Source organism: Diadema setosum, chromosome 13 (assembly GCF_964275005.1).
Source record: "Diadema setosum chromosome 13, eeDiaSeto1, whole genome shotgun sequence".
NCBI lineage: Eukaryota > Metazoa > Echinodermata > Echinoidea > Diadematoida > Diadematidae > Diadema > Diadema setosum.
The window spans coordinates 8,307,458-8,333,323 of NC_092697.1; the positions used below are offsets into that span (position 1 = coordinate 8,307,458).

Consider the following 25,866-nt stretch of genomic DNA (forward strand, 5'->3'; position numbering starts at 1 on the left):
CGCTGTTGTTTAAATTTGTTCACAGTTGTGTCAACAGAACACGTAAGGATAATGTGCACAAACCTCCTGCGCTATCAATAATAAGAGCCTCGCTGGATGGCAAACATAACAAGCGATTTATGCCGTCACTATGACGACTGTTGAAAAGCTCTTTTGTGCCAAATCGTCTAATCGTATCCAACTGGCTGTACCGAATGCGAGCTACCCACCATCTAGTCGCAAGAGAGAGAACAGGTGCACTGATTTTACGCTCTCTGTTGTTGTTCTTATTTTCTTTTTATGTAATTATACATATCGCTGCACACGCTTTTCTTTCTAGATGGCGCTCTTTTCTCATTGCCGTCAGAGCCTTATGTGGAAAAAGATTGCCGTCAGCAAGTGTGCGGGTATAAAATGCCGAAGGGAGTTATAAACCAATAATTTTTTATTCAATAGATTGTATTGTGCGTGTTTACTTTACGTGTTTTCACTGAGCTTCCAACAATGCATTTTCATAGAAAATGTTGAACATTTAGTGATCTTACTACCTACCACAGCAGCAATAAAGTGTGTGTTTATTGTGCATATGAGTGGTTTGTGAAGGGATGACTTCTTTTGTCTCCAAGATTACAAAAAAAAAAAAATTCTTCAAATGGTTTCAGGACATAGATATTAATCTGCATTAGCATACAACGTTGTTATCATGATTAAAGGGACTGTACAGTACTGGCTGAGGTGGGGATTCATGTTTTGAACATTCCTAAGTGAGATAATGAAAAGCCTCTTATGAAATATGAAAGAGCATGTAATTTCAAAAAGGATTCAACGTTTATTTGATGAAAATTGGTTTTCAAATGGCTGAGATATCAAAAAAAGTGCTAATAATAAAAGGCGACATGCCACAACTTTATTAGGATCTCTTTGTTTCACTTTGTTTTTGGATATCTCAGCCATTTCAAAACCGATTTTCATCGAATAAACTTTTGATACCACTTAGAACTGCATCCTCTTTGACATGTCATAGAGTGATTTCTGAATATCTCGCAAAACGTTAAAAGCTAAATCCTCACCTCGACCAGAACTGTTCACACCCTTTAAGGGGCGTCGATTTGAAATCCAGCGATCTGGCGCACACTTTTGGTCGAATATCCGAAAATTGTATCAGAAAAGTATAATAACTCTGTCATCTTCTATGGAGGGAAACTAAGCGGGGGAAGGATGTGGATTAATACTTTGGATTAATGCTTCGGATTACAGTATCCGGTGCCCACTGATTTACGTTTGAGGCATCATTTCATCGGTGCATCGAGGATCATTCATCTGAGCACCATCTGTGGACAATTTCAAAGGATTACATGGACCTTGTCATTTGCCTATGATTGTTACACATGTAACTGATTGACTGTTAATGTTTGAATAAGTGATCACTGTTTTATATTGTAATGTATATGACAAATCTTAGGAGACTGTACCGGCAGGCAGCAACATTACTGTTAACATAATGAAACCGCCTGAACATCAACATATTGGTTCTTTAGTGCGATTATTCTCAGTGTGATTTTGGTTGTAACATCATCATGCGCTACTTTTTAGGGTCTGTATACAGGGTCCCTTCACAACATCGCATCCACAACACAACTTCTCGCCTAGTTTTTTTTTTTCCACATTTCCCCTTCTTTTGTTTATTTTTAATGCAAAATGTAAAACAAATATACTTTGCCTAATTTCAAGTTTCTGCATGGTTAAAACTACAGGTCCCCTGTGCCTCTAAAAAGAACTGCGCCCCTCAGTGAATATTTCTTTCGGAGTTACCTCTGCACATATAGTGTTCACCAGAAACTGTCAAGACAAAGCATATTTGTGTACTACTAGTATACAGTGTCTACAATTAGTGAGGAAACGTGCGGCCGGTTTTTAAAAAACAAACAAACAAACAAACTTACAGGCAAACAAACAAACAGAAAAACAAACAAATAAAAAAAAAAACAACTCTCGACCACTGAGATGGCAGGATTTTCTCTACAACAAGAACTGATGTATGGCTCTCGACCAATGAGATTTCAGAATTATCTCGACCCGTTGTATAATGCAACATGACATACAAAATAATGAATGCTGTCGCGGTATAGGTAGAGAGCTACAGATGTGTAATTTTATAAATACGTATACATGCTTTGACAGCTGTGGGCGAGTCACTGTGCAGCATCTGTGCTGTTCGCGCGTTTTGACGGCAAATGGTGAAACCTGTATCAGCAGCATCCCCAAACCACGCCCCGGCAATTCACTTATCTTGCTGCTGTTCGTGCCGTTTGAATGCCATGTTGCAGACAATCAATTAGCAGAAGCACGTTGTTTGATTGTAAATGGTCTCTGGTCTCTTTCTATACAGGCGTGAAATCCCGAATCAAAAACCAAACCATACATCACCTGTCACCATGCCTGCTGCTGGAGTAATTTCGATTAAAAATCAGGTAAGCAGCAAATCTATATCTCTCATAGAAGCATCAGGCATAATTGCTGATTTTCTGTCTCTTCCTTGGCGTTCAAGAGGAGAGAGTGGGGTAAATATCTTTATATAATTTTAAAAAGAAAGAAAAATACTGCTAATATTTTCCTGGTAACCACAGGAAAGGCCTACGGTTTGTTTGAAGCTACAGAGCTATACTTTTTTTTTCATAATCCCTTTCTGTTCCTGAAAATGGCGATCAAAGGTCAGTCTTATACCCCTTGATATAAAAGGAAATTAATGATATAATATACAGTATGCATGTCTATGCAGCAAGGATTACAATAACAATTGTAGTTAAGAAGCGATTATGCAGAGGGCCGCCATTGTAAGCATTGCTTGAAAAAATGGCCGGCCCGAGGAAAAGGTAGGGACGTACTAGATTCGTAACAATACAAATTCTGCTGCGATGCAGGGGAAAATAAACTGATGTGTGATGGTGGTGAATGTGCGTGCAAGTGCTTGAAAGTGCACAAGGTCAGATAGGCTGGAATTTAGAATAATTGAATTGGTTTGCTGGAAGAGGGAAGGATATGCAATGTTGCTATTGGGAGACCAACGTTAGTCATATAAATTATTTGTTTTTAGTTCGTATTTGAAGTATACTGTAATAAAATGTGCTTCTTTAAGTTGTCTTAAGTTTTATATATATAGATGTAGATTTCAAGGTTCAACTTTGAATTTTGATACATTTATGGCTTTAGTAAAGTATAAACAGAAAACTGAATATGCTATAGCACAAAAGAAAGGTAAATTACAATGTCATTTGAGGAAGTGGTCCATGCTTTTGTAATGGTTGATCCTCTATTTTCATATATCTCATAGACATCCATCTTCTTGTGTTATTCCATTATGGCAGATAGTTTAATGTGACTTGTTTACTGAACCCTTTTTAATGCTAAAATTGGACATTTGTACATTGTTTATATTGTGTGTTTTGTTTGTTTTATGGTTGCATAAAAAAATAAAAAGAGAGAAAAAAAAAGTTTGCTTTGAATGAAAACAAGGAGGCACACTGTTACAACTCCTCAGGAAGAGTGTTCCATGTATCCGGACCGTGATGTCTGATCGATCTTTGAGCAAGTAAAAGCTTTGGATTACTTAAATGAAAATCATGGGAGCGACGGGTATGAGTGAATATGGTCATTGGTTACTAGGGCATTATGAAAAAATGGTAATAAATTTCGAGTGTGTTTATACATAAATATGGCAGTTAGGTATAAATGTATATCATTGGCGTTTAGAGTTTTTAGGCGATAAAATATGGGATCAGTCTGAGCCAAGAAATTTGAATGTGTGCATATACGAAGAGCCTTTTTCTGGAGAAAAAAAAAATGTGTTCAATTTAGTTTTGCTACAGTTGCCCCATACAATATTGCAGTACATTACATATGGTAAAAATAAGATGTTATATAACATTATTTAAGTTTGATCGTTAATTAAGTATTTTATTCTCCTTAAAACACCAGTTGCTTTAGATATTGCTGTTGTAATATTCTGGACATGAGTATTCCAAGTTAGATTGCTATCTAGGGTCACTCCTAGGAACTTGGTTGAATGTTTCTCAGCAATCAGTTATCATCACTAGAAATAATTTGAGGAAGGGTGGGTTGGGATTGAAGCGTATATGAAAGTGTATAAAACAAGTCTTATCAATATTCGATGAAAGCTTGTTACTTCTAAACCATTTCGAGATGTCATACTTAATTCCATATTTAGTGTATCAACCAGTGTTGCGATGTCCTTGTGGGAATAAAAAACGTTGGTGTCGTCTGCAAATAAGATGAAGTTTAAACGAGGAGAGGAATTGATAATATCATTAATGTAAATAAAAAAAAGTAGGGGCCCGAGGATAGATCCCTGAGGGACACCACATGACACGTTAGAATATGATGAGTGACTCGATTTAAATGCAACATATTGTTTTCGATGACTTAGATAACTTCTGAACCACGACAAAGTAATCCCTCTCACGCCATAATTATGTAATTTTTCAAGTAAAATGTCATGATCGATAGTGTCAAATGCTTTACTAAGATCCATAAAGACTCCAATTATGTGCTCCTTTTTAGTAAGCGCATCAATAACATTGTCGACAGATTTGATTATAGCATAATCGGTAGAAAATTCTTTCCTAAAACCAAACTGATTTGCATTAATATTTCATTTTCAATCACGAACGAGTGGAAACGCTTGTAAACTACTTTTTCTAGAATTTTCGATATTGCAGGTAACAATGAGATGGGTCTATAATTTTTCACCATTGATGGATCTTCTCTTTTATAAATGGGGATAACTTTGGCGATTTTGAAGGAGTTTGGATACTTACCGTTAAGTAGGGATAGCTTGAATGGGTGAGAGGGGCTGCTAGAGGGTAAATTATTTTTTTTCAACAAATTCATCCTTAAGTTATCAGGCCCACAGGATTGACTACATTTCAGAGATCGAACAGTATCAATAATTTCCGATTCATTAATTGGAATAAAAAAACCAAGAATTTTGATTACTTTCAGGTAAGTAATCTTTCTGTTTTTTTGATATCATTTATGGGAATAGATGCTGCTAAAGAAGGACCAAAATTGACAAAGAAATTGTTCAAAATATTTGCAATTTGGTCAGGATTGGTAATGACATTATCATTATGAGTAATGCTATCAGGACATTCCGCAGGTTTCTTTTTGAGTATTTCATTAACGGTCCGCCAAAGAGCACTTTTATCGTTCTCATTAGATTCGAGTTTATTTGAAATATATGATTTACGTGAAACTCAAATCAAGGTAGTTAATTTGTTTCTATATGTTCTATACCTTTTCACGTTTCCAGGAGTAGGTTTTCTCAGAGATAGTTTATAAAGACGGTTTCGAGTAAGAATGGAGTGTATCAGACCTTGAGTAATCCAGGGTAATTGCCGAGCTTTTTTCCTTCCATTTGTTTTGGGAGTTAAAGGAATATGTTTATCATAATAATCTAATAGTTTTTGTAAGAAAATGTCGTAAGAAGAATTAACATCTTGGAGTTCAAAGACGTCATTCCATTGTTCTTCGAATAAATCTTGATTCAATGAATCAATATTTTGTGGCGTTTCATTTCTATGCATTTTCAAGTATTGTTTGGGTTGGCGGCGTATTGGGGTTGTTACAAATTTATCATTAATCATAAAAATTGGTAGGTGATCGGATATATCTGAATAAAGAATGCCGTTCGTACAGGTTTGCACGTTAGACAATATAATGTTTTACTATGGGTGGTGTTGTTTATTCTGGTGGGTTTATTGATGTGGGGATGCAGTGAGTTGGAAAGTAATATATCATGGAAATGGGTGGGTTGTAATAAATCTATATTGTAATCTCCCATTCAAAAAAAATGGATTGAAGAGAGACAATTTGCCTAAAAGATAGAAAAAAGACAGACAGTAAACACATTATACGATTCACTAAACACTATTTTCCGCGACGAAAGTTTTGGACATGTTCTAGTCATGGTGGCGACCATAGCGATGGTGGCGACCCTCCACGTTTCTGAAGATACAATTAAATGGAGAGGATTTAAAGCGATCAAGCCACGAATAGCCGCGCTTTGTCGATTTTTGAGGATCGTAGCGGAATCGCCGTCTACAGTGAGATGGGGGTATTAACTAAACTTATAACAAGTTAAAGCTGTCGTTTTCCAGAAATAAGTTAGGTAGGCACATCAGGGAGGTGGACTTCCACCTCCCTGGGCACATTGACCCCAGGTAATAACATTTGGATGAAAGAACGGAGGACATAACCAATTACTTGGTTGAAATGTTGAAGATGAAAATTGTCCAGTGGCTGAATTTGGGGCCTACGTAGGCCTATGTAATATAGGTCCTAAGTGTCAGTCTTCAGTCATGATAACTTTAGGCGAATGATAGTACTTATAGGCTGTGTATGATGCATAGAAGATAAAAAAATACCGGTGAAAGTAAATTGAATGATAAGTGGAAGATAAAAGGGCAAAAATCACAAAACTTTGACCATAGTAATATGTCTAGGGGCCTATAGTTTTCCAGTCGTACAACATAGTTTCAGCGAGAAAATATCGTTTGATATGAAGGATAGCAGAGGTCAACGGTCATGTTCAGCAAGTTTGATTTCCATAAATGTAATGAGGGGGCCACACTTTGGGAATGCTATACAGTCAGTGATCATCAAAAAAGAATGCACTGCTGTACCGATTAACCAAACTTGGCAATTGGATTGTTCTTGTAGATTTCATTATATTTCTTTTGATTTCTGTATAATGCTACACTGTAAAAACATCGGTGTTAGATTTAACACCATGGGTGTTAAATCTAACACCGATCAAACTTCAATAGAGGACCACACCCACAGATGTAGAAAATGTATTGTGACGGTGTTAAAAAGTGTTCGCCTGGCACTTCGTGGTGTTAATTTGACACTGTGGCTGGTGATATTTTTTGACACTGCGCTAGAGTTAATTCAATAATGACACCGCATGGTGTTGATTTGATATTGGTGGTATTAATTTCAATGGTATAACACCCGTCCAGCTTCAATATGGGACCATGGCAACGCACTATGTGATAATAACAAAAAAGATGTCTCGCACATCTACCTTTGATAACGGTCACACATGCTAAATTTGGGGTCAAGTGCTGGAAAAAAATGAGAGAGAAGTTCGATCCACAACATTATGTAAGATTTTTTTTTAATTTGCCGTTGCCATGGCAACGCATTATTGAATACTAACGAAAAAGATGTCTTTCACATCTTCATTAATTTTGACAGCGGTCACACATGCCAAATTTGGGGTCAATTGCTGAAAAAATGAAAGAGTAGATCAATCCGCAATGTTTTAATGAAAATATGGCGTTGCCATGGCAACGCACTATGTGATAATAACAAAAAAGGTGTCTCGAACATCTCCCTTTGGTAGAGGTCACACATGCTAAATTTGGGGTCAAGTGCTCAAAAGTGAGCGAGTAGTTCGATCCACAACATTTTGTAAGATTTTTTTATTTGCCGTTGCCATGGCAACGCATTATTGAATACTAATGATAAAGGTGCCTTGCACAGCTACCTTTGGTAGCAGTCACACATGCTAAATTTGGGGTCAAGAGCTCAAAAAGTGAGAGAGTAGTTCGATCCACAACATTTTGTAAGACTTTTTTTTTTTGCCGTTGCCATGGCAACGCATTATTGAATACTAACGAAAAAGATGTCGTTCACATCTTCATTTAATAGCGGTCACACATGCCAAATTTGGGGTCGATTGATCAAAAAATGAGAGAGTAGTTCAATCCACAATTTTTTAAAAGAAAACATGGCATTGCCATGGCAACGCACTATGTGATAATAACAAAAAAGGTGTCTCGTACATCTACGTTTGATAGCAGTCACACATGCTTAATTGGGGGTCAAGTGCTCAAAAATGAGAGAGTAGTTCGATCCACAACTATTTGTAAGATTTTTTTTTTAATTTGCCGTTGCCATGGCAATGCATTACTGAATACTAACGAAAAAGTCAGTGTCTTGCACATCTGCCTTTGATAGCGGTCTCACGTGCCAAATTTGGGGTCAATTGCTTAAAAAATGAGAGAATAGTTCGATCAACAAAATTATGCTACGGTAAATTTGGAAATTTTGACATTTGTGGTCAACGTGTTATGACATTTGTGGTTAATCCGATTTTGACATTGTGGTTGACGTGTTATGACATTAGTGGTCGTTATGACATCAAATGTGGTCGACGTGTTATCACATAGTGGTCTTTATGACATTTGTCGTCGACGTGTCATGGCATTAGTGGTTGTTATGACATTATTGTCGTCGATTAGTGGGCTCTACAACAGGTCATCCAACTTTGTGTGCATTGCCTATATACATGCATCATCAACAAACACTTTCATGTACATGCACGTGTATTGCTATGCACACGTGTGTTTCATGCATGAACGATGCCGGTGTTTTATCAAATCGTTATACAGTAGCATGTGCATAGGTACAGTCGTGATGAAAGCTTAACAAGTTAACACTAGTGCATTATTTATGACTGAATGAGTGTTGACTGCAGATCACTGAACGTTGCCCATGAATGACTGGCACGGCTATCTATACAAAGCAGAAAAACACACGGAATTATTGGCTCTCGGATACGGCCCCTTTGTGGCCGCTCTAGACAGGTTAAAATCTACAGCGGGAAACAAACTTTTGTGGCCGCTGGCCTCGTTAGACAGGTGGCCGCTATACTGCAGAGGGATTTTACATTGACCTCTATAGACAGGTGGCCGCTACCGGCCACACAAAAACGTTGCAGGGCTGCGTTTCAGGGTCTGAGAATGCAAACAAGCATTGTATTGATAACCATGAATTCCCAAGCATACTCGGGGGAAGGGGTGAGTGTGCAGGATGGGGGATTTGGTATCGTATTTTTTTTCCCCAATAAAATATGATTTGTTATCACGGTATCCATGACAACCATTTCCGAACATAGTAAATAATCTATTTATAACTCTTGTTTAGGTTTCATTCATCTTTCACCTCAATAATTTCTTTTCTGCATGTGATATCAGAACATGTATCATAATTATGTCCAATAAATAAACACCTTTGAATAGATTGATTTAGATGTATAGTGTAAAAAGAAAAACAACTTTAAAATATTGGTAGATTTCACAAAGAATATAATTTTGAGTAAATCACGGTTTTATGTTTCATTGCGCCATGTGCGTTAGTCAGGTTTTTAACTTCAAATAGAAGATAACACATTTATAGTTTGAAAGGTACTTATCAACCGTTACTTATTGTACAACAAAGTGTACTACGTACGCTAAGCAGAGTTGGGGGGGGGGGGGTAGAAAGGGGGAAGGGGGGAGTGAGTTTTTAGCATCAAATGTGTTTTTGATGATATTTGCCCCTACATCATAATCATGTATGAAAAATTGCACATTGAAGGGTTGTAAAGCTTCTCAGAGGGACACTTGAAAATGATGCCCTTTATTTTTTTCTTCAAAAATAACTGTCTTGCAGTTTTTTATTATATTTTCATAAGATGAATACATCTTTAGATGCAGGCAGTTACCCTTGATTAAGGGGGTGCCATCAGCCCCTTAGATACTGTCTACAAAGTAATGTAAAAGACTTTGATTTATCAAACAGATTAACTTTATGTATTTTGAGCTGTTTCAGTGGTAGCCAAAAAAAAAAAATATATATATATATATATACATATATATATATATTAAAATGCCACACGGTAATTACCAGTAGTTAGCTCAAACTTGTGGGACTGAAGATTGGAAAATAAATGGCATTTCTTCAATTGCATTTCATGGTTAGACAGGAATGATACTTCTGTACGACAAAACGAGGTCTAAGTACATCATTCTCTTCCCCTGTTACCCCATCAAAAGGGAAAAATGAAAGGGAGACAGAAATCACTCCAGGGTCCAGTGGCATCCCGGGCTCACACCTGTAAAATAAAAATGAATGTCCCTGACCCCTTCAAAAATTCATACCAAAGATACCAAATAAATGAAGAAAAATAATAATTAAAAATCAGAAATACGGTTTGGCAAAAAAAAAAATGAATAGCTGCAAATATTGAGTATGCATTCCTCTACAAACTGCATTTTGGTTGGAAGATGGAAGCTTTTCTCATGGAATTTGAAAGGACTATTTCATTGGGTGCATGCACAGAAAATAGGTGATTTGGTACACACCATAGATACCAAAGAGCACTGCCAAAGAGCATAGAAGCTAGCGCTAAGAGGGCTTACTCCGGTTCCCGCGATTTCGCGTAATACGCTCAGATCATGGGCGAAATACGGGCGCCATATAGAGGGCGTATAGTGCCGTATGATCACAGAACTCTACACACAGTTCTCTGTGCGTATGATAGTATGGCACTGCAATGGGCCCTCGTATGGAGTGATTTCTGTCTCCCTTTCATTTTTCCCCCTTTTTGGGGGCATATAGGGGAAGAGATGTAGTCCCTGAAAGTTCGAGCTATAGACACTACTGAAGCGGTCTTCTCTCTCCATCCCTCCCTCAGTCTCTTTCTCTCTTTTGCTCCTGCTCTTTTGGACTTATATCACACTTTTTTTTTTCCTTTTTTTTTTTTTGGGGGGGGGATTTTTTCCGGGATCATCTCATCCCTTGGTTTTCAAATTAAGCATTCCTATTTTTCTGGGTTTTTTTTTTTAACACTTTATTGATAGCGCTTGTATCTGCAATGCGAACATGTCAAAAAGTATACAAATTTTTTATTGAAAATTCCCAAATATTGCACCAAAGGTGTGCATCACATTATTGAATTTTAGTTCTGAAAATCATAGGCTCCCTCCCCGGACCCTTCGGTCCACATCTCCCGACATAAGAGGCGCATAGGCCTATATTTAGCCATTTTTCCTACATTTCATTTTTTTTTTTTAAATGAAAAATTGCAAATGTACCACCAAAGACTATAGTGTGCACCAAATCGTCAAGTCTGAGGATACAAAAGCTTCCTCGTGTGGGAGGGAGACATCCTCTAATGATTAAACAATACATACTAAAAATAATACCCTTCATCCGTTTGGTCCATGTTAATTCAAGTTCAAATTCAAATTCAAATTCAAACTTTTCTTTCATTTTTTCAACAGAATGTACGAAAAATATGTGAAATTTGACATGCGTGTCATTGAAAATAGCCTACACAGCGACCCAAGAATAAAAACATGTTCATGTTTTATTATGATCAGTAAAAAAAGAGACATAACAATTCATAAATTCTAAAAGTGCCAACACAGTGAAAAGCTCACAAAGCGTATCTAGAGGTCTACATTACTCAATCCATGGTACCTCCACCAAGAAATAAATGAATAAAAAGTAAAGACAACCCCAAAAGAAGAAATTATAAAGTGTTCTGCAGCTTTTCTGTAAATGACTGTATAGAAATGATAATTTTATTGACCGCCCACAATGATTTCTATTGGTTGTTATAGGGGAAATCATTGTATTGTCTACATCGTTAACCAGGAGAAGAGCTGAGAGAGAAGGAGAGAGAGAGAGAGAGAGAGGGGGGGGGGGGGGACTCTGAACCTGTGAGCAATCTCATGCATATCAAACACCATGCATGTTTAGAAACTCCCTATATCATTAAGTCTATTAATAGCTCGAATTTTGAGGGACTACAGATTGGATAATAAAGGGAATTTCTTCATTTATATATACGTTTTTGAAGGGAATAATACTTTGAAATGTCGTAATGAGGTCCGAAGTACTTCTTTTACCCTGTGAGAAAATGAATACCTATCCATAATAGAGAGGGTCATGTAAAAATACGCCCGCCATCGCTCGCTTTGCTTCCTAAAATGGCGCCGGAACCTGCCCATGAGCGTACTACGCAAAATCGCGAGAGTAGACGGCGCACTTCTACGCTCCTATCGTACGGGCGCGGGGGTACGACGTACCCAGGCGCAAGCAGAACAACAGCAGTCGATTCAACCCTGACATGCAGTTGCTGAGCTGAGCAAGACAGTTTCTATAGCCTGCGCTGTTACTAGGTGAATTGTATTCTGTCTCTTTCTCGACAGTTGTGGAATCCTGAACCTAAAAGCCGCGTAAAACCAACTGCTTTCAATCATGGCTAATGAACTTACGTTGGTTGAAACGATGGTAAGCAGCAAATCTCTCTCAGGCCTTGCTATAATTTGTAATCTCGTGCGAGTCGTGGCATTCACTTTGTCGCACGTGCATGTGACGGAAATATCCCTGCAAATTTATACTCTATTACTGCTAAATCATGCCGGCGCCCCGGCCAATGAAGAGAGGCCGTGGCCGTGCAATGTAGTGCAGCGGCATGCATGCGCGGTTATTATGCATGCATGATCTCGACGCCTTTGGCTTTGGAAGATGGTGCATATGTAACGTTATAATAGTGCCTAGATGCATCCGAAGTCCCGTCAGTTTAAAGAAAATTGAAGGGGTCGGGTTAACAGCATAGTTGATTTGGTGGAATTTGACTTGGATTGACCCATAAACTTAGCCCCAACTGCATGGTGTGTTGCTGTAGTGTAGATTATATAGAAATCTACTCATCTCTCTCTAATGTTATTTGAGTAAATTACTAAGTAGGCCTAAGTCACAGTCCTTCAAATCTGTCCCACATAAAAACCTTCACGAGAAAATCAAAGCCAAAATATAAATATGGAGTGAGTGAAAGCAGCAGTACTGATGTGTTCTATAAAATATTGCTGCTTTCACTCAGTCCATTGATGTTTGGGCTATAGTTTCTATGAATTGTCCGAAAATTTTGCTTTTAGAATAAGTTTACAGACAGTGAGTCTTTTTTTTTTATGTTTCTGAAGTCCTCATCCGTTTCATATGACTGATGTTTTGCTCAACATCAAAATCATCATCTTTTATTCCCAAAGTGTCTCATATTTCTCAAATTTGCACATATCTACATTGTAACTTTACTTGTTTTATTTTTGTTTGAACCATACATCAATGATATTGTGTAATTTATACTGACCTAACACATTTTAATGCAGAAACTACTATACTTGCGTGTTCATGTTACTGTTGCACAAAGTAGGAATGTGATTTTCTTAGAATATTCTTTCTTTTTTTTTAATGTCTTGACAGGAAGCCTTTCAGACATTGCTGAAGGATAATCCCCGTGTTGTAATAGATTTCTACGCTGACTGGTGTGGGCCATGCAAAATGATTTCTCCAAAGTTCAAGGTGAGGATTTAGTGAGTTACATGTGTTTTGCGTAGACCATTGTTATCAGTCACATTGATACATGTGACTTATGATATCCTTGAAGGTAAAACATACTTTCCGTACACCTCCAGAAATTGTCGATTTTTGTTCAAGAATGGACACGTATGCATACTGAACACATTTTCAGTTGGGTTGTGACAAAACTGCAAAATATCAGCCAAAAAGGTTTGCCAACAGTATTACAATCGTAAAACACATTATTTGGCATGCTGTACCCTGGCTACCATCCCAGGGTTACGGCATTGTGAAGCACCATCTTGTGTCCATTATCATACAGTTGTGCAATATTGTCATGGTGACTATTTTCTCATCAGGACCGTCATAAACCAGCGTGACAACGATCCAAATGCTGATTTTCCGTCCATGTCAACTTCTGTATTGAATGTAATCACGATGATAATGCAAATTTCACCTTTTTTTTTTTTGGAGTAACTATTCAAGAATATACATGACGCACAGGTCTGAGTGCGTCAGTCGGAATTGTGTGCATAAGGTAACTATGGAATGTTCGCCGAGTGGGTTTATGCTAAATTCCATAGTTGTCATGTCATGAAATATGATGACTGAAAATTTCATGTGAATTGGTCAAGTCATTATTGAGATATTTTGTTCACAAAATTCTTTAGAAAGAAATCGAAATTTCGAGCAAACACAATAGGTGATACGCCGTTAGCGTATTGATCACCTACAAAAAATGATGCAAGAAACACTGAAGTAACATACATGTGTAGGAGATAGCTAGAGCTCTGCATTGGGTGGTGAACAGTAACCAATATGATTGAAAGTATGTAGCTGCTCTTTCTTGTGTTAAGGAGAATAAATCCCAAACTTATTATGTGAATTTAAGGGAATGCAGCAATTTTAGTGGATTTTATCAGTGAAAGTTTGAAGAAAATGTTGTTAGATGATACGCTAACGGCGTATCACCTATTGTGTTTGCTTGAAATTCCCATTTCTTTCTGACGAATTTTGAGAACAAAATATCTCAATAATGACTTGACCAATTCACATGAAATTTTCAGTCATCATATCTCATGACAATATCTCAGTACAGCAACATTTTCATGACGATAACTTATCTGTGACGTCATCTAGGCGCCATTTTGTGATTTTCAATGATCAATCATAACTTCATAACTAAATACCATTTCTTTACCATTTTCGGTAGACATAAAGTTCAAGTTATGTCTGATCATCCTGTACTATGCTAATTACCCAGGTCACCATGACGTGTGCGTATGCGCCCGTCAAAAATTTAAAATGCTCAAAACGACTTCCCGACCGGTTTTCTCAAAGTTTCAGACAATTTTAAGCGTTTCAAAAAATTATGCGCGTGCGCATCCATCCGCACGTTTTCGTGCGCACAGCGCGTAGGCAACATGAAAATGCACTTTTTTTGACTGATTTGGATTCCTGATACATTAAGTAACAATATCCATTGATTTCCTGTCGATTTTGACCTAAAACAAAGGAATGCACTGGCTTCAAATTTAGAATTCCGCTCGCGCGTCTATGTGCAAATATAGTGATAAAACATGTCTTTGTTTATTTTGTCATAGCTCCTGAAAATGTCCAGCAACCCTATATTTTGATTGCATATTACAAAAGCATATATGACTTGTAAATAACATTTCAAGTATCAATATTTTGAGGAAAACTCGATGACGTCATCATATCGTCATCTGAAATCAAAAAAGTGGAATTTATTTTTTTTAGGTACTGTTTCTGACATTCATTTGCTGGTATCTCTGTTGTTTGAGCTCAATATTATCCCAAATTCGGATATGTTGTACTTTGAACCCCACGAACCCCACAAGAACACGAAACAAAATACTTCTATCTTTTACTTTTTTTTCTTCAATGGAGTAATTACACCTTCATCCATGTAGAAATCATGTTCTCATGTAAACGCACACATACAGTTGTATGCATACACACACACACACACACAATATCCCTTTGTTTTGTGTTGGAGACCACATTGCTTTGACTGCTGCAAAATCTTGCAGGTTTATAGAGTTTGTCAAACTGATCATTAATGACGACGAGATGAGACATAGCCCTTTTGGTTATTGAAATAATGGTCAAAGTTCATATTTGAAAATACAAATGTTAAAGTGAAGGTGACTCTTTAAAGACTTTATTGCCATGTTTGATTTGTGGTTTTTGATTGTTGTTGTTTTTTTTTACCTTTTGAAGACCTATTGGTATAGCCTGTCTAATCGACTTACTTGCACACGCCGACACACGCATGAAATTTCCACTTGGTTGCATGACAGGAACAATTTGATCTGAATTATGTAGGACTGTATAAAGAACTGGACTTCATGAATGTTTCTCAATTGATATAACTTCAAGTCGCAACTTAATATCATTTTCGTTGTCGATCACCAGGACCGATAACTGATGACCCCCAGCTTATCACCTAACTCGTCTTCAGTGACGAGTTTCATATCTCGTTATCTTTTTTTTTTTTTTTTTTTGTGCAGCCATTGCTGAATGAGAAGACTATCAACAGTTTATGACATGATTTATGCACACTGCATGAAGGAAATTCAACATATTTTCCCTTTTCTAGCACAGTAAAAGATCACTTGACTAATTACATGTAATAGACAGGATTTCATCAGCTTGTTCAGCCCTTTTGTGATAGAAGAGGAGGTGATGAATAAAATGCCAGAGGAGTCATGACCAAGAAGAGTCACCCTTGGGATAAAATTGGAAATTATCATTTCAGAACTTATATCACGTATGCACAAGACTTTGTTATATTTGTTCATGATTGTTACTTTTTTATAATAATTTATAAACTTTTGCTATGGCAGAAGGTTTAATTGCAACAAATGTTACATATTAAAAATGTTTTTAAGTGACAGTATTTTAGGTCTGTTGAACTTCCCATTAATTAATGGTAAGATGTTATGTGAGACACAATTCAGTTTTTGCCTCTTTGGCATTTGTTTTGATGTAGTGTTATAATGGTGTAAATCGAAACATTTTCCTTTTTAACCAAGGTCATTGCAACCTACACTGTGTGTGTACATACAGTACATACTATTAAAAGCACACTCACACTATCCAGGCTTGAGATTCTGTGCAACTCTGAGAGGATATGACATCAAAGATACTGCTTTGTGCCCCTGTATCAAGCTTGTTTCTTGACAGCAGAGAATTAAAGGGTGTGTAGAGTTCTGGTTGAGGTGAGGATTTAGCTTTTAACGTTTTGCGAGATATTCAGAAACCACTCTATGAGATGTCAAAGAGCATGCAATTCTAAGGGGTATCAAACGTTTATTTGATGAAAATCGGTTTTGAAATGACTGAGATATCCAAAAACAAGGTGAAACAAAGAGATCCTAATAAAAGGCGTGGCCTGTCGCCTTTTATTATTATCACTTTTTTGGATATCTCGGCCATTTGAAAACCAATTTTCATCAAATAAACGTTGTATCCTTCTTAAAATTACATGCTCTTCCATATTTCATAATATGTTTCTCATTATCTCACTTAGGAATGTTAAAAACCTGAATCCCCACCTCAACCAGTACTTATATACAGTCCCTTTAAAGCTCGAGGGCCCCATAGCCTTTGAATGGCAAATTAAGCCCCTATGGCATTATGCTGACTGTTCATTAGTGGACTTTGCCATGCCACACATAAATAAGGCCTTGCACCACTTTAACAACACCTGGTACATGTACACACGTGTAGTTCTGGTCCATTTTCCGTTCAGATCATTTTCCCCATGTTAATTGCAGTGTGTTTACTTTGACTATCAGTTAATAATCAGAAATACACAGGTAATCATTTTGTCATTGCAAGGCACTTAAGCATGATTTGCAGGATTTCATAATGACCCTGGTAGTGCATGTGCCATATAATTATACAGTATACATTGCCTGCCCACACATTTATAAAACACAAAACAACAGACTGGATCTTTTGCTTATTTTCTAGCCTTTTTTTTTTCTTGTACTGTAAAAGTGGCTATTTTCACACAAGTAATTTTTCGCGCTTAGCCAGATAAGATGAATTTTGTGTGCTTTTTAATTCCGCAGAATGAGGACTACTGGAGCATACGGCAAGCAAAAATATTTGTGTGCTTTTATTTTTACCATAGCTTCTGGTTGTGCGAAATAAGTGAAAATTTGCACACCGCAAAAATGTCTATTTTTACAGTATTTGATACATGTGCCTATGGAAATTAAAGGTTTTATAGGTCTGAGACCAAGAAAGCTTGCATTTATTTTGTTTTTCTTTTGGTTTCATTATATTTTACTACCAATTCACACTATATGGGCAAGTGATTCGTTACACACTTGCTTTAGTGCTTTATTCATTGAGGTTATAGGGACATTTATTCAAAACAAGTGGTAATGATTTAAAAAAGGAAAAAAAAAAGTATGTCCAAAGAAATGATCCAAAGACACTGAACACTCATGTAGAAATAGTTTACAGTAAATAAATGATTAAACACATGCTGTAGCTGATCAAGCGCATGCTGCTAAAGTAAGTACATGTACATTGTGACGTCCTTGGGCATTCATTATCCGTTTTTGCCGCACATTTTAATAATGCACACCCCTGCATGTTTGTAATTGTAAAAAATAAAGAACTTGTGACTCACTTCAGTGTTTCTGATTACCGGTAGCTACTGTACACACTGTATATTTCATGAGGTTTTTATTTTCGTGAATTTTGCGAGTTCAGTGCTATACTTTGGAAATTTAGCAATGCGCAAAATTATTAACTCTGATCTTCACATCAATGCGATGTGCACGCATACTTTTCTCCGTTCCTGACTGTGTTCCACAATCGCAAATTCAACCACTTGCAAAATTGCCGGGGAAATGCTGATTCACAAAAAAAAATTATTAGATTCCTGTATTAGATGTATTAAATGTATGGCTTATGCAGTACATTCTCGCACCCATTTCATAATAGTTTGATTAAAAAAAAAAAAAAAAATTGATAATAAATCCATGCCAGGTGGGCCGAACATACAGAGGAGGTAACGTATTATACCCTCTGCCATTGTTGACATGTTCCAGACAAATAATTCAGTTTATGTGGTATGACTTGCAGGATGTCAATCTGTTGACAAAGATGCAATGTTGGCATGACAAAAACTATGCATGCCGTGCATATCATTGTGAGATGTATGCGTGTTCATGTCCTGTCAGGCACAGCACAAAATACAAAAACCTGCATATAAATATGTAATGTGCCTATCTATGTAGTAGCTTTTGGGCCATTTTAACCAGATTTCCACTATGAGAGAATTCTTGTGGTCTAGAATATCTCATCTGCAATCTTTTTATAATTTATTACATTTTTTCACTCATATACTTTGACTTCTGCAGGAACTAGCGGGCAGTTACGCCAGTGTGACCTTCGCAAAAGTGAACGTGGATGATGCAAGCGTAAGTTCAGCAAGAGATTTAACTCATTTTGTGATTTGAAATTTGTACAGAACCTGTTCTATACACTGTCCAAAGTCTCTGGCATAGAAAGCAGGGGATTGAATCATGGTCGCTAAATTGCTTCCGCAATTAAGTCTCTTTAAAATGCATGGGAAACTCGAATGATAAGGTCGGGACCGAGTCATTTTCCTCGTTTTAGCCGATATCTCGTTATTTCAGTAGGCATGAAAAGTGCATACAGGACTCCCAGCCCATCAGGGAAATGGGGGAAAATTATTATACCCCCACCCACACATAGTGTGTATGGGGGTATATAGGAATCAGTCTGAGGTCGGGTGGCCGGTCGGTCGGCCGTTTGGTCGGCCAGGTGGTCGGTCTGTCAGTCCGTTGCAAAATCTTGTGGATCGAACTATTCTCTCATTTTTTGAGCAATTGACCCCAAATTTGGCATGTGAGACTGCTATCAAAGGTAGATGTGCAAGACACCTATTTTGTTAGTATCACATAATGCATTGCCATGGCAAAAGCATATTTTCATTAAAAATTGTGGATCAAACTACTCTCATTTTTTTGAGCAATTGACCCCAAATTTGGCATGTGTGACCGCTATCAAATGAAGATGTGCAAGACACCTTTTTTGTTAGTATTACTTAATGAGTTGCCATGGCAATGGCAAATTTTGAAAAAATATTGCAAAATGTTGTGGATCGAACTACTCATTTTTTGAGCAAGTTCTAAAGCAATTCAGTTAAAATTTGGGATATACGATCAATGTACTCGTAATGTGTAGTAGAATCAAGAAATTTATCAAAATGAAACAATTTTCAAAATAATCTACATCAAAATACTGCTATCTTACTTAAACCAGTGGGATTGTTATGTCGATAAAACATGAAAAAACATGTATCAAATTGAACCATTTGCAACATCAAAATGCGAAAAGTTCTAACTGTGGGGGGGACTTCTGACTTCTGGTGCCACTTCTGGGTTTCATCAGCTAACAAGCAAAAAAAGAAAAAAAAAGTGTAGGGTGCCACTTCCGGGTTTCTTCAGCTGACAAGCAAAAAAAAAAAAAAAAGGTCTTCAGCGCAAAAACAAAGCCTCACAGCGCTGACACTTACAAGGTTTCTATCTATTTCTAGTGCCACTTACACACTTCTGGGGTAAGAGAAAAGTTGGGGGCCCAAAGTGGTTACACCTTACAGTATGTATTCCTTTGTATGGTGAAAAAAAAAAAAAGAAGGGGGGGGGGGGGCCAAGGGCTCCCCCCCCCCCCCCCCCAAGATGAAATCCTGGCTATGTAGCTGTAGTGCATGACTTAAATAAGGCCTCTTACTGTAAGGCTGCAAGGGGATAAGGGAGGCCATGACATGCCTGTGTAATAATATTAATTAGTGTTACATTCAGTGTTTTATACTGCAAATACATTGTAGTTCACTGCAACAACATAGAAAACATGTGAAACTGGAAATTAGTTGAAATAATCATCATGGAATTTTGAGACTTCATCAGGGAAAAATCAGGGAATTTTGTTTTCTTGAAATGCTGGGAACCCTGGCATAACATTAATTTGCACATGTGGGACTACATATCACGTTTCAATTAATACTGATAACCTGGTAAAGTGTGTGAGGGAATTACTCCCCTTGTGGGTAAGAAGATGTGTTTCACCAATGAAATTCAAAATCAAGAATGTGTTTCTTAATGGATGTTCGAATTTGTAAATTAGTTTGCAATCGTGTCATGATCGTCTTTTGATTGGTTATAATATTCCAAGCACAAAGATGCAATGCTCAGAGAGGGAGATGGTTCAGTTTGCATGTATGGTATGCACACCAAGGACAGCACAGACAGAGGATTCAGAATCAGATGAGCGTGTGAAATTTGTGCTTATGAAGCATGGCAGGGGAGCTGTTTTGGTTGAGCTGTTGTAAGACCACGCTTCCATGCATGCAGGAAGTTCTAGTCCAGCCCAGCTTTGATCCTCTCAGACAAGGCCCTTTATAAGACTCTATGTACATTTAGAAATTCGAACATTCATTAAGAAACACATTCTGGGTATCGTATATCATTGGCGAAAAAAAATCTTCTTCTTTACTGGAAAGGCTATCCACGCTCTGAATGGAAATAAATAAATTAGGTGAGTTATTCTCTCAGAGACATTGCCAGGTTATCAGTATTAATTGAAACATGATCTATAGCCCCACATGTAGAAATTAATGTCTTAATGTTATGCTTTTTTCATGCCTACTGATATTACAAGATATTGGCTATAACAAGGAAAAGGTGTACTTGGTCCTGACCTCGTTATATCGAGTTTCCCCTGTATTAGACATTCTAAACATGTAACCAGGTGAAGCATGAACAATGCACACATTCAGTCCAGAACTTCAAAGAAAGTGTGCTCCAATTTCACCTCCCTGTGCTTCAGTTAAACGAAGCAATCACAAACGCTCTCTCCCAAGCTCTTAAAAAAAAAGAGGGGAAAAAAAAGGAACATTAAAGTCGGACGAGCGTCATCCCTAATGGTACGTAAACTCCTGAACGACCGAAGTTTGTGCATGCAATTGCGCAATGCCAGACTCGGTGCTATATCCATTTCAACGTGTGGGACAATGCTGCCACTGAGACACGTGTATGTGTGCGTGTGTGTGTGCGCATCATACACAAACATTGTGACCGCGAGCTGTGGTGATTGGAGGAGAGAGGCCAGAAGACGCGTGGCTCTTTTGGCCTCTCTTCATGCGCATGCGCACTGAGAGTGTGCGTCCATTCGGAAGCTCTTGTGGGTCACTCGGACAGCCATTTTGGGTCAGGAGAATTGTAGCATGGAACTCATGTAGTCTAGAGTGTTGTTTGCTGACCCATTGAACCAGCGCTATTCTCATTCGGGGTCACTACATTTGATACAGAATGAGGGAGGCAGCGTGTTGCGTTCATCTCCGTGCCACACAAGCCACTTGCCACGATTGTAAGGCTTTAACAGTGCTCCCATGAACTGCGTTTTGAATCAGCGTTCAAAAACACCGAGTCTGCCATCACAAATTGAGCATAAATGCACCTTAAAGCCAGTTCTGACAGAGGAGACTTCATTGTTTTATAGAGACTGTTACCAGTTTTCTCTCACTTCTCATTTTTCTAGGACGTTTCTGAGGAATGCGGAATTAGTGCCATGCCTACATTCCAGTTTTATAAGGATGGAAAAAAGGTTAGTTTTTCCTATTCGTATTAAGCTAACCAAATATAATATATCAACCTTTTTAGGCCTCTGCCACTTCCAGTTAGAGTTAGCGTGTGTTTAATGAAATATTCTTCTCACACTTTATGATACCGTGATGTTTTCAGTGATTTAGCTTTGAGTAATTTGGCATGCACAGTCAAGAAAGCAGCGAGCACTGGTATGCATGTACAGGTTGTAGAACGACATTACAAACTGATACAAGATTGCTTTCAGCAGTAGATGCACATGGAAGTCAAGAAGTCATTTTTCTTAGTGCATTATATAATTATCTCCAAGAAAAAAACTTATTGTCAGACACCTTGCAGATTTGTTTTCTTCTTTCAGCAAATAATATATTGTATGTCCAAAATATGTGATGAAATTTTTTTTTCGACCTGTCATTGGCAAGTTTGCTTTTAACCCATTGAAGACTAGTCTTGACGGCGTATACTGTAAGAGTGGATATTTTTGTGTGAGTAATTTTTCGCACTCAGTGGGGGTAAGATGAGTGTTGCATGTTTTTAATTCTTCGGGATCAAGACATCAACTACAGAAAAAAATGGCATGCAAAAATATTCACATGCTTTCCGTTTTGCGCTAGTTTCTGGTTGCGCAAAATGCGTGAAAATTTCCACTTTTACAGTACTCGGGCGGGCGTCTATGTGAAATGTGTGTTATAGCAAAATCAACCCGTCCTCAAGGGGTTAATGTGCTTTGGTACCTGTCAGTACCATTGGATGATTAAAATGCCTGCTGGACATTGTGCTAGCTTTTTCCATGAACATTTGCTTCCATAATCCTTGTTTGAATGTTGAAAGTCACTTCAAATTCCCATTTACATCTAGTTTTACTGTCAGTCTGAATTACTGTATTTAAAGGGATGGTATAGTATTGGTGGAAATGAGGATTGGGCTTTTAAGTTTTTTGTGAGATACCAAGAAACCACTTATCGTCGCTGGGGTGACAAGACCTCGTATCTCAAAAATGTCATTTTTTTTTTTTTTTTTAGCTTAATGGTCAAATAATGGGTCAAGTGATGTCTTGGCCAAATCCTAACTGTCTTACTCCAAAAATGAAGCCACCATGACATGTCAAAGAGAAGGCTTTCCCATTCACTATAGTGCTTTGGCCGCCATGTTTTTTCGCTCTCCTGAACATTTGACAATTTTGAGATACGAGGTTTTGTCACCCCAGCGACGTTATGAAATAGTATAGTACAGAGTGTATGAAATAAAAATTGTTTCTGCTATAATTGACGGCATGTCCGTTATGCAATGAAATACCAGCTTGAATCAGTTGATGAAAAACATGACTTCATATTCATCTTTTTCCCTGACTCTGTCTTCAGGTAGCCGAAATGAAGGGCGCCAACGAAACCAAACTTAGGGAGGAGGTAGAGAAGTTAGCCAACCAGTAGAGTTCACCCTGCTGCTCAGTTTTATCATTATTATTATTCTTATTTTGTCTTTTAAATTCATTTTGGAATTCTTTTTTTTTTCAAAACTCAGATGCTTAAGTCACATGTACATAATGAGTGCATTCACGGGACACGTACAGAGAAAGATATGGATATTTATGCCAGTGGGGTCTTGTTACCACAAGGTAGGTCCAGAATACTGTCCAATTGTATTGAGATTCCTTTGTCTTTCACAAAAGAAGAAATTTTGTTGTTTGAGAACATCCAGTGACAAATGAAATGTACCAGTTTGTTGAATGCAAAGTTTGTTTAGTCTGATGTGATGTGAGCTCCTTAGTTTTATTCACACATAACATATAATATATGTATCTCTCTCTCTCTATATATATATATCCATCTCTATCTCTATCTCTCACACTTCTTTACTTGAGATACAATGAATGTCATCAAAGAGATAGGTAACAGTGTTGTGGTAAGACACAACAGTCCTTGCAAGCACAGAAATGGGCACAGAGACAAATGCTCCAAGATCTAAGAGGATTCAAACCGCTCCTCATACAAGTGCCTTTGCTATAGAAATATGACAAGTGTGTACCTCTCTTCTATGTCAGAAACGAGCCTGGAAGCAGTGCACAATAGGGTGTGTAGCATTTTTCTGCCACTGTTTAAGATTACTAGTTTGTTAATTGATTGCATCATGGAAAAAAATAACAAAAAAAAAGAAAAAATGATTAGCCATCGTGAATGTGTCTTCATTTGTTTGCTGGTGTCTAGTTCATTCCTGCAATGATTTATTGTTCTTGTTCATGCAAAGAGAGGAAACCCATGAAGGCATCTGCTCATTTAGAGTATCTTTCAACTAGACAGATGTCTTTACATTCATATTGTTTTTTTATTTTTGTATTAAAGGGAAGATTGCAGCTTTAGGTGAAAAAGGCCATGTCCTTAAAGTTAAATGAAAATTTTCTTAGCTTGCAATAACATCTCAGTACTTTCACATGTGATGACGGAGCATGTGTTTCATGAATAGCGTGACTCTGTACACTGTACAGGGTAGCTGTGACATGGCATTGTTCCGAATTATGGAGAATTTGCAGACTACTGCCTCTCATGCGCAGCCTTGTGTTGAAAAAAGATGACCCTCAATTTGGACTGGCTGTCAAGTTCACGCCTTGTCCCAAATACCTACAATTTTTGTACTAGTATTGTGTCAAATTTCTTAACTACTCAATGCAGTGGTTCATTCAAATTTAAACACTTAGATGTTTCTGACACAAATGTGACAAGCCAGTGTACATTTCTTTGTTAATTATTGTACTTCATAATTGCAAATTAACCACTGGCAAAATTGTTGGGAAATACCCATTTGCACAAAATGTAGACACACTAAATTATGGCATACACAGTATTTTAGTTCAGTGAAATGCTGAAGCAACTCTGTCAGAATATATGGTGCAGCAGTATGATTGACATTGTAATTAAATGGAAATTGATTCTTAATTTGCATGGGTATCATGGGGAAGGTATTCTGTCAGATTGATAAGCATTACCTGCTCTATTCAAATATGATATTGCTCTGTAGATCTATAATACTGCCTGTGGTAGGTAAGGTAAAAATCTACTTGAAAGGTCAGTTATGTTACATAACATTCCACACCTTGTAAAATATGCTCAGGCTTCTAATTCTATCAACAGCTATTCTGAAAACGGATGCCCTCCTGTAAATTTGAATATCATACAACTCTAGATACTTTCTATTGTGAGTACTGTTGAATTCTTCTTCTGTTCTGTGTGAACACAATCAAAGCAAGAAAGACCCGTAACTCTGCAAGGTACTTTCGTAAGATGTGGCTGCCAAGAGTATATCAAAAGGCCTGTTGTATTGTGGCTATGCATGACTAGTAATAATGATAATAAAAATCTTTCTAGCAGATGACGTATTTGATGTGTCTTTGTTTTGTGTTTCAACTATATCCTTCTCTGCACTTTGTTCAAAGGATACAGACATTACCAAGTTCCAGAAAGTCTTAGATGTTTGATTCCCAGTCGACAGATAAAGAAATGACAAAATAGAGTAGATCACAATGTTGTACAATTGTACCAAAGCTTGATGTCATAGCCATTCATCACCTTGGCAACTGGTTCTAAACAACCTCACCTGGCCTAAATTATATATCTGTGAACACTATTTTTTCTAACCATGCTCGCACCTGGTTCCATCCTGAGCTATAAAGGGGGGTATCTCACTGAGCGGCGAACGTTTGCGAACGTAGCGAATTTGTGATTTCGCCAGGGTTTGCAAAGGGTTGCAAAAGGTTCGTTAACAGTTGCAAGAAAGTTTGCAAACGGTTTGTATTGTCGCAAGCAGTTTTTCTTGTCGCAAAGAAATTTTGAACATGTTCAAAATTTCTTTGCGAATTTGTATTTTCGCTAACAGTTGCAAACATTCTCAAAACACTCGTAAGAATTCGCAAACGGTCGTAATACAGTGTCGCTAACATTTTTATTAGCTCACCTGAGCCAAAAGCTCAAGTGAGCTATTGCGATCGCCCTTCGTCCGGCGTCCG

At 37.5% G+C, this 25,866-nt stretch overlaps 1 protein-coding gene across 1 annotated transcript; it reads left to right on the top strand.

Moving 5' to 3' along the window:
• Window positions 1–11,975: 11,975 nt before the first annotated feature.
• LOC140236916 (thioredoxin-like) lies at window positions 11,976–25,235 on the top strand. Its single transcript, XM_072316854.1, has 5 exons — window positions 11,976–12,126; window positions 13,099–13,197; window positions 18,603–18,662; window positions 21,805–21,870; window positions 23,231–25,235. Exons 1-5 carry the CDS (start codon window positions 12,094–12,096, stop codon window positions 23,297–23,299), a joined length of 327 nt encoding a protein of 108 aa, XP_072172955.1. The 5' UTR covers window positions 11,976–12,093; the 3' UTR covers window positions 23,300–25,235.
• The last annotated feature ends 631 nt before the right edge of the window (window positions 25,236–25,866 follow it).

Excerpts from the sequence above, each read along its gene's own strand:
- LOC140236916 (XM_072316854.1), top strand. The coding sequence starts at position 12,094 with ATGGCTAATGAACTTACGTTGGTTGAAACGATG. Across the intron at positions 12,127-13,098 it reads TTACGTTGGTTGAAACGATG|GAAGCCTTTCAGACATTGCT; the intron begins GTAAGCAGCAAA and ends ATGTCTTGACAG. Across the intron at positions 13,198-18,602 it reads TGATTTCTCCAAAGTTCAAG|GAACTAGCGGGCAGTTACGC; the intron begins GTGAGGATTTAG and ends TGACTTCTGCAG.